Source organism: Sciurus carolinensis, chromosome 10 (assembly GCF_902686445.1).
Source record: "Sciurus carolinensis chromosome 10, mSciCar1.2, whole genome shotgun sequence".
Classification (NCBI taxonomy): domain Eukaryota; kingdom Metazoa; phylum Chordata; class Mammalia; order Rodentia; family Sciuridae; genus Sciurus; species Sciurus carolinensis.
Window position 1 is genome coordinate 106,334,545 of NC_062222.1, and position 21,482 is coordinate 106,356,026.

Sequence of the window (21,482 nt, forward strand, 5' to 3'; positions counted from 1 at the left end):
CAAATTAGCAGGAATGGAAGTTTGTGACATGAATACACATTGTCAAATGCCTTTCCCAAAAACTAATAAATGGCTGGTGATAATATAAATTATTACATATATATCTGTTCCACTATTACCCGATTTCACCCCACCCCAACTGTGGTAGTGAATTTTTAAAATCTGAGGTAATTTGGTGCTGTTTTATGACTAGAGGTCCAGCACTATGTTATTAATTGCTTGCTGCTACTTCAGTGAATACTTCCCAGGTTTTCTGACAATCTCTTGGGATCTCAGCTATTCTTATAAAGAAAAGTTGGTTATTTCTATGGTCAAAGATATTAACACAGAATTTCATCTATTTTTACCATTCATTCTTCTTTTCTTTAAGTCCTTTGTGAACATATGGAAGTTTTACATTTTCTGTGAGTCAGTTCCTTTTGTGGATTTTTTTTTTTTCATCATTTTTAAGCTTAGAAAGCCAGATACTAAATAGTCACTCTTTTTTTTTTATTGTTTTTGTTGTTGTTGCTGCTCGCATTAATGCCTTTGAAATTTATATTAATTTCACTTACTGTATTCCTCTCTAAAAAAAAAAAAAAAAAGCAAATAACAAACCAGGTTTGGCAGGAGTGTTTTCTGAATAATTTTCCCAACTTAATATATCTTGCCTGTGCAGTTGGCAATAATTTCTATTAAAAAATAACTTCTCTCCATTTCCTAAATTGACAAATTGAAATGAATTCACTTTATTAGTTATCAGTTACTTTGACCTATATTTCAGTATTGCAGTTTGAAATATTAGATGGGACAGTATATGTAATGATACTTTGATGAAAACCATGAAATTTATAAACTTACACTTAATTTGATATTGAGATAAAAAAAAAAATTCCTTCCTTGACACTCATTGGACAGATCACTAGAAAGAACAAGAGATAAGTGTTTAAAGAAATATGAAAATTAGTGAAAAAAGGAAAGGTGGTTAATAATCAGTGTTTACAAAGCAGCCACATTATTGGTTATTCTTGGGTTTAATTCTTACACTCATTTAATAGTTGAGGAGGCTGAGACAAAGATTGAGAAGGAACTTCCCCAGTCTGATAGCTGGGAGGGACAGAACCAGGACTACTTCCAAAGCTGTTTATCATTAGACCTACTTCTGGTTGGGCCCATGGATATAATCTTAGGTTCTCCGAAGGGCCTTGTTTTCTGAAAAGGCATCTTTCATTATCCAAGAGTAAGAGCATACCTCTCTGAGCTTTCTGTGGTGAAAAGGAGAGATAGGCAAAGACCACATTACTAAAGGTTGTAGTAGGTGGCCGATTGAACTCTGTTTCCTAAATGAATGAACTTGGGCACACCGACAGTGAAGTGTCCCTCTCTGGTTGGAAATATAGGTGCCAACCATAATGGATCACAGCATTGTGGGTGGGAAGGTAAGACCCTCTTACCTGGTCATGCCCCAGGCGCCTGACCAAATGTACAATAAGCTCATGTTTCTCCATTCTTTCCGTGCACATTCACATGGAATTTTCAGAACAATTTCTCTGCTGCAATTGCATTTTCAACCAATTGCATTGGTTTATTTTTGAAGCCCTCATGGTCTGATTTAGAGCCAGCGTCCTCTGCAGAGACAAGCAGTTGCTTGTTCGCCACGCAGGGCCCATACCCTCCTGTTTACCAGCTTTGCCCCCCACTCCCACACCAGGCTGATCCCTTTTCAAGCCCCCTGGGGGCCACTTTTGTGGCAGATTTCACTTGGTTTCACAGGGTCTCCAGGAGGGGTGCTGGGGGCCACTTGGCACGGCCCACCAATCTCCCACGTTCGGGGCAATTTGCAAACTGCTCTCGGAGGGAGCCAGAGTCCAGCCCCAAACAGGCTGCTCCTGTTACTACCATTGTCTACGGAGCGTTCTTCTTTTCCCAGCTGACCTGCCTGTGAGTGGGGACATGAGGAAAGTTAGAGACAAAACTGGTCTCTACAGAGCGAGAGGGAGCTTTCTTATACAGAAAGGAAGGAAATACCTCTGTGGGATTTTATTTCCCCCCCTCTTCATACAAAAAATACAAAGAGACTCTCTGTCTTAAATGCGAATGTCGGCTTTAAATCTTTTAGGTTTGGATTAACTCTGCAAAAGAAAAAAAAAAATCTGACAGGCTTTCAGATATGACGCAGAAAAACTTTTCTCCCCTCAATTCATGTCGTTTACTTGTAAAGCCAAAGGCTGGTGGACTGAATAGTGGGCGCCAGTTGCCCCTCCATTCATACTTAGCATCACAATGGTCAGAATTAGCAGCCCCGGGTCCGTCCACCACTTTGGCCTTTTCCACCAGCAGTCATTTAATGCAAGGTGGTGAAGGCAAGAATAAACCTTTCTTCTCTTGCCCCCCACGTTAAAATATATTAAAAGTTAGCCAAGTAAACGTGGTATTTTTGGTTACATGACTTAGAAACTGATCTTACCTTTTCCCCCCAGAAGGAAAAAGGAATGTGGCGTTTTTTTTACAGCTATTAACCTTACCAGAAAACTTCCTTCAATCTAAACAAAACCACTGACTTGATAGACATTTCCTATTACATAGTTATTGTTGGTTTTCACTATTGAGGATGTCAGCAAAATGTCCAGGATCATGTCTTGCTTATTAAATAAAGTGACTTTTATGTGAATATTTTTCACCATATTGTTGTCTAGCATATGAGTACTGTTCTGTGCAACCCACACGGCAAAGTTGTATTTTCTGAAATTTTTTGTAGTCGTGAGTTTTTATTTTAAATGTGCTCAGAATTCTTCAATCCTATATAGCAAAAAACCTTAGGTTGCTTGAACTGAGGGTCTATATCAGTAAATATATGTTAACACAGGACAAATTTAAACAGCTCCTGGTCCTTAGTTAATAGTCAAAATGGTAAGTAATCTGAAATACTAATTTTAAATTATCTTTATATTTGATAAGGATTGATTAATTTGGATTATTTATGTGTAATTGTGAAAGTGCCTAGAAGGATTAAACTAGGTCATTTTTAATTCCTCAACCATATGTGATAAAAAATGAAAAATTTCTTGTGTGATTTATAGCAGGATGTGAATGTATATGTGTTAGTTGATTACTTTTTAATGGAATTATGACAATGTATTTATGAATTTAAATGGGTACTGCAAATTTACTCTTGATAAACAAATAGACTCAAAGAAGTAAAACTAAAATATTTCCTTAGGTTTTATTATGCAACACTATTTCTTTTAAGCTCTGTGTAATCTAATTATATTACAACCTGAAAGACTTTGATATGGCAAGTGAGATTTAATAAAATGGAATTATTAAAGGTATTTTAATATACTTATATTTGGGTTTACATGCTACATATTTCCTTTGACTTTAGCATAATAGATATATACTGATACAAATTATATAAATCACTGAACAGAAACTAAGATTATTTCTAAGAGCCAAAAGCTAATCAAAGTATTATTTTCATAGTTATGATTTACCTAGATGATGTTTTAATATTCTGTAATTTTACACGAAAGTAGTAATTTTCATTTGCCAGAATTAGTAAATTTAGTTTGAGAGTCATTTTGCCTGTTATATTATTATAATTTAATCCAGAATATATTTTAAATTTGATCCAAAAAAATTGATGTTGATATTCTAAGTTATAAAAGATCAAGGTTTATTACTCCATATACTGACCACAATAATAAAACTTACTTTTAAAAATATGAAAATATTTGTTACATAAAAACTTTGTTCTATTAACTGCTTGACAGGGAAAAAAAGATGTGGTTAGTTTTAATACATGCGGTTTTAAATTCCAAATGTTTTACAAGTTGAACTCAGAATTACAGAGTGATATCCTTAAAATTATTTGACTTAAATAATAATAAGAATTAAACATGAACAATGTCTTCCTTGGTTTTTAAAGTAATATTGTTTCTGATGATTGATTGATGCAGGCGGCCATGTTGTTCAGTTCCGGAGTCTTTTGGACAGGCTTACTATTTATCCCTGTGGCATCTTTGCTTCTGGATGTGGTATACAAGGTGTAAGTATGTAACACCAGGTTCTGTACACAGAAACACAGATGCATAGTGACCCTCACATTTCTCTGATGGAGACATCAACTCAAACATGTAGTTTGCATATTGTGAACTAGTGATATTAATTTTAAATAAAGAAGAAAGGCATGATTTGGGCACTAAAAAACTTGCTTAATAGATCAAATGAAAAGTAAAGCAGATACTTTCAATTAATGTTAGAAAGAAATGAATTGATTAAATTGGTGAAAATTACATTAGGAAGTATTATTTTTAGAAATCAGCCAAAAACTGCAGGGGAAAAAATTTATTGTCTCCAAACACATATTTTTTAGTGATTATGAAAAGAAAGTTTTTGCTTGTCTGAGTCTCTCTCTATATATACATATAAGATAGAGAATAGAAGAAACAAAAATTTTTCTTAAGGGTTATAAGTTTTAAAGTGTTATCTCTTCCCACAAAAGAAAAAAAGATATTATTAAAGTTAAAAGAATGATGTTTTGTAACTCTAGGAGTTTTAATATTGGAAAACTAAGCCTTTTATTTAAGACTATTGTTCCTATAATTAATGCACAGTATTACTGTAATTTATAAAATTCTGATGAAAAACTTTATACTCTAGTTACTGTTGTACTTATCAACAACATGCCAATAAACGAGACATCAGTTTGATAAAGCCACACAAGTATTTCCATGCAAATCTTTTCCCCTCCTCCCCCAGCATCAAGAGGACTGCTTTTAAAACATTAGTAGATGAAGTTCAGGAGCTTGAGGCAAAATCTCAAGACCCAGGAGCAGTTGTGCTCGGGAAAAGGTAAGATGCATATTATGGATGTTCTTTTCCAAGTGAACTTTAGTGGTTGGAAATACATGGTGAAACGTGTACTTATGCTGTGTGTATAATGGAACTGGCAGTGTTATGGACACATTTTGGAAGCAGAGAGATGTGAATTGTACCTATCACTTACTAAGCTGTGTACGACCTTAGCCAAGTTACTCAATGTTACTAAGCCTCAATTTTTAGTCAATAAAATGGGAATGATAATGATAATGTGAAAATTGAATAAGATACAATCAAGAATGTAGCATAGTTCTCAGTGCTTACAATGAGCATTCAGTAAATGGTAGTTACAAATATTGGGTTATTAAAATGAAAAGGAAGAAAAGGCTTTTAGCTTGAAATAATATCAATAACAAAATAGTTTATAATGAAAGATTAACGTAGGGCAAAGTTCCATAAAATTGCTTTTGTGGCTCAGTGTGTCAGGTATCAGCCTAGATATATGTCATCTATGAAGTGAATTTTGTCCTCCAAGTTCCCTTTCTCACCATCACCCACCACCAAAAAAGCAAAGTTCACTAAATTTTCAAAGCATTATTAAAAAGAAAATTAGTTGAAAGCAATCAGTAATGAAGTGCAGTTATGAAAATAGTCCCAGGAATTCGTTTTATTTTTTCTCTTTCATCATACTAAAGGGAACTAAAGTTTTGTCTGAACCATAGGAACTGGTTTAGTGTATGTCACCTTAATCATGACTCAGTGTTTTCACTCAGTGACACAGTGGAGCAGGTGCCAGACTGGGAACTCAAGCTGCGACCTTGGCCTCCATTCTCTCTTCCTCTGATTAGACCAAAGGGCACATCACACAGCAGTGTGAGCCTCTCTTTTGAAAACAGTAGCACTGAACATTTGTTGAGCACCCACTACCTGCCAGGTGCTTCACTGCAGTGGACGTGTACTGTCTCATTGAATCCCTGTAACAACCCTGTATAGATAGATCATCTCCATTTTTTTCCAGATGGGACCTAGCAAAACTAAGTTCCCAAGGTTATCAATGGCAGAGGTGGACGGTGAGTCCATGCCAGTTGATTCTAGAGCTCCCACTCGAACCCATTTGCTATTCTGCCTCTTTGGGCTGATTTTTCAGGAGCAGGGTATACCAGCAAAAACAGCGCACTGGTATCCTGACAAAGTACTTACCTTAAACAAGTGTCCCTGTGTGCAGATGAGAATGACTTTCGGGGTTGCAGGCATTCTCCTCCCTCTACCTCCTCCTTCGTCAGAAAATCTGCATGGTAGGAAAGCACCTGTTCCCTGGTCTTGTATCAGTAGTCCTTCAGCAAAGGTTTTCTTTCTCACCCCCATAGCCACCCCCTTCTCGCACTAAAAAGGGCCTGGTAAGAGTTGTCACTCACAAAATGGTGAATAAAAATGTTTAGTAATAATTATTACATAAAGACTACTGATGATACTGTTCCTATCCTCTGAAGTAAATTCCCCACACTTGTGTCTTAAAAAGCTTACATTTAGCCCCTCCCCGTGACACTTAAGTTTGCCCAATTGGTACCAGTGTGTTTGACAGTTAATCAGTCTGGGGCTGATATGATAATTTCCAAGTCCTAAAGATTCAATGAGTCTGTGGTATATGTAGCCTCTTCCATTAAATAAAATAAACCAATGAACCTGTAAAGGATCAAACTAGGTTCTACTACCTAGTAGATCACCTAGTTTGATCACCAACTTCTCCATAAAAAAAAAAAACAGATATATTTTCCTGCTGCTGCCCAGATTGCTTGCCTAAAACAGCTATTCATCTTTTCTGAAGAACTCAGGATGGGTTAGCTGCTAATTGAATACCACACACAACACCTGGTTCGGCACAGAAGTCCCCTTTGCCGTCTCTGTCTACTGGTGATCAGGTCGATGATTAGCATGAGCATAGTAGCTCCATGCTAGAGGATAGCTCAGGAGGGGCAAAGAAAATGAATCTGGGAGAGAAGAAAGATAGCAACTGGAAAGAAAATCCTTGTGCTAAACCAGTTATATTCTAAGGCAGTTAAAGAATTGTCAGATGGATTGTACCACCAGGCTTATTTGGGGAATGTTAAAGAATAAAACTGATGTCAGATTTCAAAACACCAGATTTATCTACATGATGAAAAGGGGAGAAATTAGAATTTGTGTATTCTAGCAATCTCACATGTCCTTTAGTTCCAAAGCACTATGATAGTTTATGCCTTCCAGTCTAAGCATGTCTCCCTTGTCTGGAAGCCAATTCCCCTGTTACAGATTGAGCACTCTAGTTCCTAGCTTTCAAAACCCAGTTCAGATGCAGTTTTGTCAACTTTCTGCATATAAAATTAAAGAATTCCTAGCCTAGTGTCTTTGTATTTTATATTTTGTCTTCTATTGTTACATTTATTGCACTGCAATAAATTGTATGGTCTACCCTAGGTATATTTTTTCCCCTACTAGATTGAGCTCCTTGAAGGAAAGGCCTCTGTCTTAATCATAGCAGCAGCCTAACAGCTAGCCCAGCCCAGGAACTTAGCAGCACCCCATAAATACTTGTTGAGCAGATGAATGAATCAAGGAAATGAACTAAGGAATGAATGAATGGGGGGGTGAATGAATGAGTGCATGATGGGTGGAGAATCCATGCTTGATGGGTAGGGAGTGAAATAATCATACATGAAACATAGAATTATATAACTTATTCTTCCCAAAGTAGGTACAGTCCAAAGCAGCAGCTGTTTACTCTGTCATAGGATGAGTCAGCTCTTTAGAAAATCTTCTGAGTTGATCATCCCTACATACTGCTGTTACACTCAAATTATGTAGGGAACACAAATGTGCCAAAACTAAGCACGTGAAGATTAATATTTACAATAGTTTCTTACCTTTTTATTTTCAAAAATGAACAAAAGGTCTTTTGTTAGAGTAACTAGTCATTTTTATTAGTAATAGTATGCCACTTACCATGTTATCTAGGAAATTGGATATGTTCCAAGTAAATTAGAGGAAAAAGTATATTTCATTAATCCAAGTATATTACCTGTGAGCATGATGGTAGAAAGTAGTCTTAAGTCTGAAATGTTGGAAGAATAACCCAAACTTATTACTGATTGGTGTAAACCTTGGCTTCCTGTTTATGGAGGAGAAAATTGCTCCTAGCTGTGAAACCCTGTGCTTTGTGATAGCTGCCACATGATAGTTGTGCTCCAACACTAGGGACCAGAAACCTCTACAGTTCCAAAAATTTTAAAAACTCTTGAGTTTAAAAATCCATTTTTCTATATGTTTGTTACAAACATTTGCTAGAAAAATCTGAGCCATTTGAACTATCAGTAGTATAAAGACATTTACAGTGTTTAAAGGTTTATACTTCTGTAACAGAAATATTAATTTTTTGGAATATGAGCCTTCCAGACCCCACTTCAGTATTACTTTTATAAGTTGCATGTAACATCTTACCATTTCTGAAACAAACCCCCCAAAAAAATGTGAATTCAAAAACCCAAAGTTTCTAGTGAGGGATTCTGGACACTGTGTGTGCCGTTGGAGACAGGGCAACTATTCTGGGGTATCATCGGGGTATGTGTGAAGCAATGCATCCTACAGACAGGCAGATATGTTCACAAGACTTGATTTCCTGGCTGTAGGCATGAGCCAGCATAGCATCACCAGCCTCCACTAACTCGAAGCTCATGCTAGGATCTTCAGGTCAGTTCTCACCAGCTTCCACATGGCATTGTCTGACCCCACAGCTTTAGCATGAAAGAAGAGTGTGGGGAATATGGGGTATCAGCTCGCTTGGTCACATGGACAGTGATGGGGCTCTCTTCCAGCCTCTCTTTGTATTGTTTATCTTAACAAAAAGCAATTTTAATATCACCCCAGAGCTAATAGAAATTATATTATTCTATGTCACACTTAATTTTATGTCTAGATAATGTAAATACCTGGTGGGGATTGAAGATTGAGCGATGTGTCAAATGTTTTTCCTCATTCTACTCTCATCACTGGGAAGACTTTTCTTCCCATCATTTGTTAAGGGAGGGACCCATGGATGAAACGTGCTCTCTTCCAGGGCAGAGACTAGGCCTGTTATAATCATTCATCTTCCCACCGCCACTGCTGCTTACTGTCACATTCTGTTCTTTAAACAGTCTGTAAATAAATGGTCATTTACTTTCTAGAGATTCATTTGAATAAGTCAACAAAAATAGCTCACCTACCCAATAAGTAGGCAAATGCAAGTTTACCACCCTTCAAATACCACTTAAATTACCTTAAAAGAACGCATTCCAGTCCATTCCAGAACTGTAAATGAATTTCTAAAAGTACTAACTTTTTTTTAGTGTCTTAGAAATATATAATATTCAAACGTAGTATCTTTTCATTTTCCTTCACCAAATATCTAAGCTATGACATTTTCTAGGAACTGGAAATAAAGCAACAATATTTAAATGGCAGTTGCTGAGTGATTTCATTAAACAAACTTAGAATTTGCACAGCTTGGTATGTAAATGAAAGACCAAACAAGATTGAGTAAAACTACTAGCCACAAGTTATGAATTGACGAGGTTTTAGTAAGAAGTTATCTTCATTTCTTTTTTTTTGTCTTCTCACACTGTTAAACTATTCAATAAAAACTGAATTTTTATTAGATCTATTAATGTTAATATGATCATCACCTTTTATAATGTGACTTGGTAGTCATTATAACAGTACCTGTCAACATCTATGACACAGAATTGCATCATCTGAAATGACCAGTAGGACCTTAACAGTTGAATGGGGCTAGAGGAACCCAATTCCCTATCATTTCTTATTTATGAAGCACCCTCTTGTGAATGGCATTTATATTCTGGAGGAGGCACTCTTTGCTCTACAAGAACTAAAGCAAGAAGTTCAAAATAGCTAGGGGAAGACAAAGCAAAACAAGAGCCCAGTTTTTTTCCTTAGACAAATGTGGAATGGGGGCATTAGAAATTAAAACTCAGGTACAGCCATAGACCTCCTGCATTGAGCTAAGGTTGGATATAAACCAAGGCATCAAAAATGATCCAAGCAAAGTACATTTTGTGATGATCTCTGTTCCAATTGCTCTTTATAACGAATTCCTTAGGATCTGGGGAAGTAAAGGGTGGGAGTGGCCAGCATTCACTTAGTGCTTCCTAAGGGTCAGTCGCTGTGCTAACAGGTTCCTAAACCCTCACTGTTTGCCTGAGCATTATGTATTGTCCTCCCCCTGTTACATATGAGATGACTGATGGAGAAAGATTTGCCTATAGTGAGGAGCAGACTCCAAATCAAACAAAAATAAGACTCCAAAGCCCATGCTCTTCTTGAGCAATGTACATTCTTACTGCAAAAAGAAAAAAAGATATCATCTTATGTGTTTCCGTTGCCATTAACATGAAAGATAAAATTCTCCTTTCAGCATTAACACTTTAGTGTAGTAGTATTAAAGGTACAATGCATTTAGGAGGGCCAGCCTGAAACCTGGAAAATGCTTTTAGGGCAGAAGAAGCTGGCATCATGATACATTGCCATCCCCAATTCCTCTGTAGTCATTTCAAACACCAGAGACTTCTAGGCACCCCATCCACAGAACTCTGCCTACAAAATAAGACCACCTGCTGTTAAGGCAGCCAACTTCCTCAGAACAGTTACATATTTTAGTGTCCCTCAGGGTCCTGGGGCCTGTAATGTTAGAACATTTAAAGGGCAGAGTAAGAAAAGGGACTTGGTTCAAATGGCCCTTTCTCATTCTTCATAGCTGTTTATGTCACTGACAGGAACAAGTTTTGCAACTGATTACAGAACCACTGGAGTTTGATTTGTTTTCTGATTTGAATGCAGCTAATTCCCAGTGACAATAAAATATGTTTAATAAGTATAAGTTAATATCCCCAGACTTAAAAAAAAATGTGGAAGATTACTACAAATGTCAACATTTCTAAATATTTTTCCTTCAGTTTTTGCCTAAATGTATGCGTAATTCATTTACACAATGAATTCATTTTGTAGAGGATTCTTTGTACATTTATAGGGAATTATTCCATTTCAGTATCTCAAAAAAATTGGTAAAATACAGAGCTAACAAAACTGCGTGTTATGTAAATTGCTGTAAGTGACTTAACTAAAGCTTTTTTAGTGGGAGAAAAAAAAGATAGAAAATTTTCAACTGAGTTCCAGTTATTAAAACAAAATCACATAAACATTTGCTCTAACACATGTGGATAACTTGTAATGCTTATTATATTCTTTGATATCAAAGCAAAGTTGAGTAAGACAACCAGAAGAATGAGAAAGTTAATGATGTTTTTAAGTACATTTCAGATTTACTCAAATTCATCTATTCCACAAATATTTGAGTTGCTATCATGCGAGGCACTGTTCTGCGTGCATTGGGGCCGGGGACAGATGCAGGATTTTCACAGTGTGGGTTTAGAAGTTGCCTAATTTAATCACAAGATTTTTATCTGCAGAGGTCATTCTAAACATTTATGGAAAAATAAATATTTTTCCTTCTTCTTTAACCCAGAATAATTTTTCTGAAAACACTTTTCTATTTTAAGATGAAATTAAGACACGTTTTAAACCATGTTAGAGTGGTAATGGAATGCCTCTAATTAAAAAGTCTATAAAATTTGTTCTTTGTGTGCTTTTTAGGATTTCTCTACATGTAACTAAAATATGTGCAAAGTGTGAGAAAGATATAGTAGTCATTAAGGTGTTTTGTTGTTTTTTGCTTTTTTTAAAACTCGAAGAATACCCTACTAAGAATATATGTGGTAAGTCAGCCAAGATTTGGAGAGACTAATACTACTACTGTGTGATTTTATCAGCTATGTTGTACAGTTTCTGAATTTCCATTTGACTTAATATAATAGGGAGGACTGAGGAAATCTTACTTTTTTCTGGATTATTATTAGAGACAAAACTTCTCCTTAGCTATGGGGGAAATAGCCTTATGAGTGTCTTCCCAAAGACATGGAATCTCATTTACTGTTTGAGAAAATGGAGTAAAAAGAATGGTGAGGCTGGAGTGGTCCGGCGATCTTTTGTTTGAGTCTACTCTCCCTGGTGCTCTTGCACCAGGGACTCGGGGCTCGGGGCTCGCTGAGTTGATAATTCATTTCACACATTTGCACCTGCTCCGCAGCCTCACAGAAAGGGCGCAACTGCTCAAGAACGTCTTTAAGAAGAACCATGTGAACTTGTACCGCTCCGAGTCACTGCAACAAAACCTGCTCCGTAAGTATTTCAGTTATTTTAAATGAATTCTCTTTCTCTTCCATTACAAGTTCAATATTTTGCAATATTTTAACAAAACTATTTAAAATTAACACCTAATCAAGTTTCGCCTACCTACAATATGTTATCTACATAACAGGTAATTAACAAGCTCCCGTTGACCACAGCCATCTTACTGTTCACAAACGAAGCAGTTTTAAATCTCGCTGTTCCAGTTAAAGAAAAACAAGGATATTTCTACATTCCTTGTTTCCTTAAATCTTCAAAAGAACCAGCAAGATAAATCTTATCTCTTCAAAGCAGCCTGTGTGTTGTTATCTTTTCTACTTGAATAACTTTGCTGGAGTCTTTTCAGCTTTCATACAGCACAAGGAAACATATATTTTCCTCTTCAAAAATATTTATGAATATTTAGAGTTGTAAGAAATAATTAGGTGCCTCGCCCTCTTAACATTTCAAGGACCTAAAAGAGAATATAATACATAAAGCTTCATAGTGAATTTACTTGTGTTAGTCATATATCTTTTGTTTCATGTTGTTTACACATATAATTATTTTTTTTTATTTTTATATACTCACATTTAATGCTTTTGCTCATTTTCCTTCTGGAGGCCTTTTCTAAAGACATAATCCCCTTACGGGTCACTTCTTGTCCCCAAGCTCCCTCCAACCCATTGGGACATCAGGGAGTTCATTTCTAGACACTGAGAGCCCAAGAGAAGGTCACCCATAGGAAGGGACCACTTTCCCAACATCAGCAGCTATTCATGTTTATCTCCTCCTTCTCTATTTTTTTAATTGACAAATAATTGTATATATTTATGGGGAACAATGTAATAATGTTTTGATGTGTTTACATGGTGGAAGTATTAAATCAAGCTAACTCTGCATCCCTCCCTTCCTGCATGTGGCTTTTCCATCCCTCTCACCCCCCTGACCCATCTAGAAATGCGTGCATCTGCTCACCTCGATTCCCTCACCCACTCCAGTAGTGGGGAAACAGAAAGAAGCAGGGAGGGTGGACTTGAGATGCAGAGCAGAGGGTCAAGGGGGATTTGAGGGCATCTGCCCACTTGAACATAGAGCAGAATTCATAGAAACGAGAGCAACCTAGTCATCACACTCTCCATTTTGCTGCTGAGTCTGTGTCTTTTTCCAAACATTAAAAATTGGTGTCTTGTGCCTTTGAAGGTGGTGAGGATTTGTTCATTCTCCATGTTAAACAATATGGTACTCAAAACTCAAAATAACAGTGATTTCTAGCAACTTCATGATGATGATTTCTGTTTTATCCTTAACTTACAGATGGGTACGCTTTCTCTCAAGATGAAAATGGAATCGTCTCGCAGTCTGAAGTGATTAGGGCCTATGATACCACAAAACAGAGGCCTGATGAGTGGTGAAGGGGAGCAGCTGAGAGGCAGGACCTGCTACATCTCTCAGGAGAGCCACTGCAACCTAAGGTCGTCACCGCAATCTGCTGACCAATTCCAGTCTGGTCCATGGAGAGGAAAGGTGGATCTGAGCTCATCTCACTGATGGGCCTTCAGATCCACGTACATTACAGACATAGTGCTGCGGCTGCACTGTAACACCACCTTTCTTGGATTTTTAAAGTGTTTGCTAAGGCTTTGTATACAGAAATTGAAAATGACCTTGTGTCTTGCCAGAGTGTTTTCTTAAACCAAGAGCAGGTTGGTCTTCTTGCACCAACCTGGGTCTGTTTCTGATTGTCAGTTCATTGGCTATATCACAAGGTGACCAGTGATTTAAAAACTCTAAAATGGTGTTAAGCTAAAGGTAGTCTTGATATCCAGACTTAGATATCAGGATATGCTGAAGCAAACCAGCATTCTTAAGGAACTGACTCACCTTACTGAGCATTTCTAAACAAGGCATTAATAAATGTTGGTGTCAAAAATTGTCTTGATAAATGTTTGCCAAAGAAGTTCAGTAAGTGTATTTCTCATTCAGTAGTCATTTGCCCAGAAATTTAAGAGAAAGTTTACTTCCAGTTCTGCTGTAAGATCTGCATGCTTGACTTTTCAAATGTGAGAGTGATTTGCAAAAATTAATATTTCAAGGCATTTGCTACTCAAATCTGTGATGTTGCACCTTTGGCCTTACAAGTGCTTCTTTGTTGTTTGTGTTGTTTCTTTGTTCAAGTTAGAGGGCAAGTGTGCTAATTGACTGTCCTTACAGTACTGATTTTTAACATTTATGTCTCAGTCATTTCTGATAGTTTCATCATCCCTTAGATTTTCTAAAAGTCTGGCTTCTGCTGTAGATTGAGTGGTGTCATTTTGTCTTAAAATTTTCCCTATTAAGAAAATTATGCTTTATCACACATTTATGTGTGATAAACAAAGCTTTTTGTTAAGATACTTGGAATAACGTGTCAGACCAATGCATGGGCTTCTGTAATGTACATAGGCTCAGCTATTGTAATGCGTTTTGTTCTATTTGTTCCAACTAGAGATGCCTGCTAACTTATGTAGCATACTATGTGTTATGGTGACTGTCTCTGTCCTTAAGACTTGATTATTTCACAGTTGACGCCTCAAGCAGTTCCCAAAATTGGTCATGTACTGCTTATTGAGACAAATAAGTAGTGCACTTTTCCCCATTTAAAAAATATGTATTTTACTCAAGCCTGCAACTTTACAGTTGAACACTTTCATCATGAACACAGTTCATTAATGTGTTTTAAAATGTATGTTCAGCTTAATTTATTTCAGCATTTCCATGACGTCTCCTGAAAATGCCTATTTTGCTACCAACGATAAATGGTGAAGGGGCTGTTTAAAAACCACAACCAGTTTTCTACACTATTTTTAGAATAATGCTTTCATTTAAAAAGAAAAAAAAAGGATTCTAGTTTTCAGATATATTTCAGAGATAGAAGCAAACTTTTTTGCCTTTTATTCAAAAGCCTGTTTGCCTTTAAGTGGACTTACCAGCAAAATAGGTAATACTTCAAAGAAAATCAGCTAGAATTGAGAAGAGAGATAATTTTCCAAAATGTCCCCTGAGTGTAATCACTCCATATTTTTCCCCCTTTCCTGAATCAAGATTTAAAATTAAGACATATACTATTTGGTTCTCTGTGTTTGCAGCCAGTTACCAGTATGTCTCCACATTTTCTACAAATAAGAGGTCATAACACACAGACACAGTTCTCACCTAAAGGGAACAGGAGTTTACACACTTCACTTTTCAGACCCTTCCCATTTGGGGATTCAGATTAAGAAAATCATGAATCAAAACACCTTGCAAGACCATAGGTATAGAGTCTTAAGACCATCTTTGAAATTCTGAAGTCACAGACTTGAACTGTCTATCAAATGGATGTTCAGAGAGGCTCTTCCTGGGCCTCCTGAGGTCAAACCACAAAAATCAGCAAGAACAAAGAGCATCCCTCCAGAGAAACTCTCCATACATAGCCCTTGCAGAGAAGAGCTGTCCCCTGTGCCCACACTTCATCAGTGGCATCCTTCTCCAAGATTTTAGGATCAAACCATTATAATAGAACTGAATTTTCCAACTGAATCATGAAAATGGAAAGTTTTAATTTTATCTTGAAATATGGGTTGTTTTGGTGGAGCTCTTCAACGGGAGCAGAACACTCCTGGTTAATCAATGTACAACTTCATGATCTGAAATGTGACTAATCTCTGCCCTTTTGTCCCATGATTATTTTTGAATTATTGACATTAAGTCAATCTCTTTGCTTATGGGGTGGGGTCAGGGGATAGGAGGCAGGGAGCGACCGCTTTGGTAAAACTTGAAATATAGTGTTGCAATTGCAGTAACTTTATAATCATCCTTAAATTAGAGAAAATACTCCCAAGTTTTTAACCTTCCAGAATTGGTAAAAAAAAAAAAAAAAAAGATGTGTGGTTTTACCAGGATTAAAATAACCAGTCAAAGTGACTTTTAACATGTATTTTCTGAAATAAAGGACACGTACTCTTCAGTTTAAAAGTCCCTTGTAGGGACCCTGGCAAATGCTAACAATGTTTACAATTCAGAAAATACTATGTATAGTAGAAAATCCTCATTCCTTTAGCATTGAAAAGTTGGGAGTTGCTTCTTTAATGTTGGATAGTACAGAGTGGTATTAAGCATGGACTTTCTAAATGTTTTATATATAAATAAAAATATGTCAGTGTCTCACACCCAGAAAGATGCTATATTATAGAATTTATTAGCAGGAAAACAGTGTTTCTCAGGAATGTAGTAAATTTAAAATTATGAGTGTGCTTCCTGTCCTCCCGCCTCCGCTCTGGGCTCTCCTGAGACGGTGCCAGCAGTGTTGCTAACTCTCTGGAAAACTTTCTCATAAGCAAGTCAGGTGCATGTGTGTTCTGCTAAGTAGGGTGAGCCATTTACATGAGTTGTATAGTCATTAAATGGAATCAGTGATTCCTCTTAACTTCTGGGGAGGAGGGGTGAATTATAGAAGTCAGCATTCTGATCATTAAGTTTTATATTTTAATTTTTCAATTCAGCCTTCTAAATATCCAGTATGAAAGTTACATGATAGTTTGTCCTACATTGTGTGCACTGTACAACACTGACAAGCTGTCATTTAAAATGTTCTTTCAGGAAATGAATGCTAGTCAGAAAGTAATAGATTGTATATTTGTAATTTATAAATTATTTATAACAGTGTAATAAGTATTACAAAGCTTCATAATCATCAAGGTTTATTTTCATGCAGTTGCCCTTAGATAGTTCTTGGTTTTAAGTTTTATTTCATTAAATAAATCTTTAATCTTATAAAGAATCATCTCCAAAAATTAATCATGAAAATGCCCATTCACATCACAATGATCAGGTCTATGGAATTCTTTTTTTTTTTTCATTCATTTTGTAAATTACTGACAGTAACACCATGCAATTCAGTGCCTAATAAATGCTTTTTAATAATGAACACTTCTATAATGCCTCTTAAAGATACCATACTCTGATTTTTCTCACATTAAAATAACTGAGGTCCCTTGTGAAACTTAGTTAAACTTTGCTGCATTTTAATTAACCTTCAACAGCTATTAAAATGGAATGTAAGTTAAATTTTGAAGGAAAGGAAATAAATGTTTTCCATTTTTCATCTTGATTTATTTTCTGTATGAAAGCAGCTGTGTTTTTGATAGGTTTATGGTTTGCATGAATTAATATTTAAAGTGATCCAGGCCAGTGCATGGCTATTGCTGTAAATCTCAATGTTTATTTCTGCCTTATCAAATTCTATCATGGCCTACCTGAAATTTAATATTCAGTGGACAAATTAATTGGTCCTCCGTATAACTTTTTTTATAAATAAATTTTACAAACAAATTTGAACAAATTTAATTGAACCTTTTGTTGCCTCTAAGAACTTTTCTTAATAAAGCTCACAAAATTTCTCAGCAAATAAATCTCCCTTAAGTAGGAAAAAAGCTACATTTCAATTTGCTTATTTTGAATTAACAACTACTTTCCATAGGTAAGTCTACCCTTGCAAAGTTGTGAGTAGAATACTAAAAATGTATATTTTTATGTTTCATGGTTCTAGAATAGAAGCCATAAATGCAGTAAATACTGTTTGTTGTTTAACTACTTCAAGCTTCATTTTTCACATTTTCAAGTTTATTAGTTAAAAAGGCAGCCTTGGAAGGCAGCTATGGAAAACTGTAGTTTGCATTAAAGATAAAGTAGTATTTTCAGCTCCATAAGAAATCATTCCTGCTGAAACTGCTGTAGAAATCGTGAAGCTGCATGAGTGGAGAGTGTCAATTCTGTGACTATAGTAGTTTTCTCAGGTTTGTTTATCTTGATGTAAAATGCACTGTGTTTTATAAATAGTTATTGAAGTTGAGTAATATTCATTTCTATGCAGTGTTACGTGTCTTTGGCCTTTTGTGAATGTGCATGTTTTAAACTGCAAATTTTAAACATTTTGTCCTCTAATTGTTATTCAAAAGGAAATAAACTTTACCATTACATAAAGAAAGTTGTAGAAGTTTTGATTGCCAGTTTTAGATTTATATCATTTTATAAATTCTTCAAATCCCAGAAACTAGTCTGAGAAGGTATATCCATTTAATAACATTTTAATATACTTTTTTACCACCCAGTCATATACAAATATCCCTTCATTTTAAGCTAAGTGAAACACGAAATGGAGTATATTAACTCCCATTTGGTAAGAGGGATAGTTCTGATAATTATGTAATAGATCTTTTTAATAAATTACTCTGTTTCACATCTTCAGTCAGAAAGCCTCCCAGGATTGTCCCATTACATATTTAAATCAACTTGCAAGTGAACAGCTAATGCATGTCTCCATTCTTTCCTGTTGGATGAATTTCTTAGGTTTTCTAAACCAATTTTTTTTTTTTAATTCGTGAGAAAGTGGCCAAGTTCCACCAATAACATTTGAAGGAAGTAACCAGAAAATGATAAAATTGAACATATGAACCAAAGTACAGGAAAACCCCAGAAATGAGAACAATACCTTTATTAAAAATAAGCATCCTTTCGTAAAAGCCAAATCAATGAGGCTTCAATTCAAGTCAGTAATTTGCAAGAATAGGATTAGTTCACAGACGGGCACCAGGGAAGCAATCTGATAAGCCTCTGATTTTATTAAACTGAGACCACAAGTATTTAGCTGTTTGGGGTCCCTTGTCCTCCTCACAAGTTTTGTCCCTTTCCAGGGACAATTGGGTGTGGGTCTACAGGCAAAGATAGAATATATGGAAAAGTTACCATGAATTGTACCATATAATGTTCATATTCAGTACCACTCCCCTTAAAATAGACTGTGTTTATACTGACCCATTAGTTTAAGATACCTTTACTACCATAAGGAAACAGCAAATTTGAAATATATCCCATAAACCCAGTACGTCACCCCACTTAAAGTTTGTTTTGTATCTTATGGCTTTTCTCACCTAAAGCTTCCATTTTGGTCACACAGAGCCACCTCACTTTAATGAAGAAATGTCGTCTCACCTGGATAATTTCATAAGTCACCAATAAAACGTTGTTAGAAAACATAAAATACTTTTTAACATTCACTTTATCACTTTCAAGTATAAACTGTGTAACTAGCAATTCTAAAAAGTATTCCCTATCAGAATAATTTAATTAATAATGAACATTTAATAACAATCTCAAATAGCCATGTACATATAAAAAATGTTGTTTGTTCCTTTAATAGCTTAACGTGCCCATTAATTCTCACTTTTCCTGAGCATATGCTAATAAACTTTTTATATTATCTAAATTCTCCAGAAGTAGCTCATAATAACACCAACAAAGAATAAACATGGGAAAAATAAGAGAATATAATCTGTTCTTTGGCACAACAAAAGTGTATTGACTTTAAAATGAATAATAAATTTTAAAACAAATTTACTCTATTAAATATGTTTTCTGAAACACATGATAAATTCAAAGCCCATGCTATAGTTTGGATCTTGAATGTCACCCAGAGGCTCTTGTGTTAAAATCTCAGTCCTCAGAATGGTGCTGTTGGAAGGTGCTGGAACCTCTAGGAGGTGGGGCCTAGTGAGAGGTCCTTAGGTCATTGGGGGCATGCTTTCAGAGGGGATTGGGCAACCTCTGGCCCTTCTTCATTCTTGCTTTGCTCTGGGCAATAACAGGAAATTGGCCAGGTGTCAAAAGGGGCCATGGGTTATCAAGAACTAACTATAAAAATAGGCTTGCCTCTAATCCAGAATAATGTCTGCCCTCCCACAGTATTCAGCCTTTCATTTTTATTCTAGAATATTTCATGTATGATTTATCATTAAATTACTAAAAGCCCCCTCCCTGCTAGAATGCAAATAATTTGAGATAGTCTCTTAACTTCTTATTAAGACAACCCTAAGCAATAAGGTACTATTAATATCCCTGATTTACAAATGTGAAAACAGAAGGGGCACAAAGTCACTACTCTTTTAAGTAACAGAGCTGGAAAGCTATAACCCAGACACTATGGCTCGAAATCCATGCTAAACTACCTTCTGAAGTCTTAAGTTTCTTACATGTAATGGGAGAAATGTTTATCATAGAATATATCTTTTCATGCTTTTTGTTCACATTTTTTAATGTAGCACAAACTCTACTTATCTATTACAACCCCAGGATGTGTATGAATTATACAATCATTTCTCCCCAAATCGATTTTCTGAAAAGGAGGTCGGATTATTTTTCCTGACAAAATTAGGCCGTCTAGGCCTAATGTCATAAAGAATATAAGAATTGCAAAGTAGATCATCTGCATCCAAATCTTCACTCTACTATTATTGTCTATCTGTCTTTGGACATGGTGTTTAGCTTTCCTGTCTTGATTTCTTTGACTCTAAGACAGGCCTGGTAACAGTCCCGACTTCAGATGAAAAGATATAATTCATAAAGCATTTGGAACATACATGATGTTTAATAAGTATTATCATATTACTGGCATAACTAATACTTTTCAAAACAATTCTATTTTTCCCAATAATCATGGTTTTAGGAGATAGTACTCAAATTCTTTGTGAAAGCAATAAAAGCTTCAGACAAGTTTCCACTGGATCTTGTGGTGGTGGCAGGTTGTGGTGAGCATCTCCTTGGAAATTTCAAGTGATTTCATTTGACCTTCAGTGTCTAATCTTCCTAAAATGAAGATATGATCAAGTTCCCTATAAAATTCCTCAAGGCTCCCTCTTGCATTTGGCATATGCTAACCACCATGGTGCTCAAGAGCTCAAATCTGCAGGTTTCTCCATCCTCTCACTTCCTCTAGATTCTTTATCTGGTTTCCAGAAAGTTCCTGTGTCTCACACTCGTCACGAATGCTTCCTGCCTAATATGCACTTGCCCTTATTTCCAGCACCCTTCTCTCTCCCTCCCCGGACCCAGTCTTGTTCACTGGAATCCCACATATCTCAGGGTTCCAATGTCAACCCCTCCAGAATACCTCAGTGCCCCTTATATGTGCTGCCAGGGACTCCTGCACATCCCTAGAATTGCCACAGTTACCACAGTGCATGCCGAGTGCCAGTGTGTGGGTTCGTCTTCCCCAGATGACAGCAAGATCCTTGAGAGAGGAACGATAACATGCTTCTTTTATATAACACCTAACATCTTATCCCAAATATTAGTGGCCATGCCTGCACCACAGCAGATAGTGGCTTCTTGAATCAGAACTGCATTTTCTTCATGTTGGTGCTCTCAACCCCTTTGCCAGTGCCTGGCCCATATGTGAGGATGGGGTCCAAAGGCTTCTTGAGTGGGACGATGTCTAGAAATCTGCCACAGGATAGTTTTTTTACCCTAAGATGGTAATAATATCAGCTACTCCACTTCCAGAGACAAGATATGTGCAAACTACTATGTCACCAAGTACATGGGGATATGATTCCAGTTAGTGTCAATGAATG

At 36.2% G+C, this 21,482-nt stretch overlaps 1 protein-coding gene across 4 annotated transcripts in view; it reads left to right on the top strand.

Moving 5' to 3' along the window:
* Atp8a1 (ATPase phospholipid transporting 8A1) overlaps window positions 1–14,992 on the top strand; it is a 216,025-nt gene extending 201,033 nt beyond the window's left edge. For all 4 annotated transcript variants that reach the window (XM_047567308.1, XM_047567309.1, XM_047567310.1 and 1 more), the window contains 4 exons: window positions 3,939–4,027; window positions 4,741–4,833; window positions 11,975–12,066; window positions 13,372–14,992. In XM_047567308.1, coding sequence (XP_047423264.1) covers window positions 3,939–4,027; window positions 4,741–4,833; window positions 11,975–12,066; window positions 13,372–13,469 — 372 coding nt within the window. In that variant the 3' untranslated portion in view covers window positions 13,470–14,992. The remainder of the gene's footprint in view (window positions 1–3,938; window positions 4,028–4,740; window positions 4,834–11,974; window positions 12,067–13,371) is intronic.
* The last annotated feature ends 6,490 nt before the right edge of the window (window positions 14,993–21,482 follow it).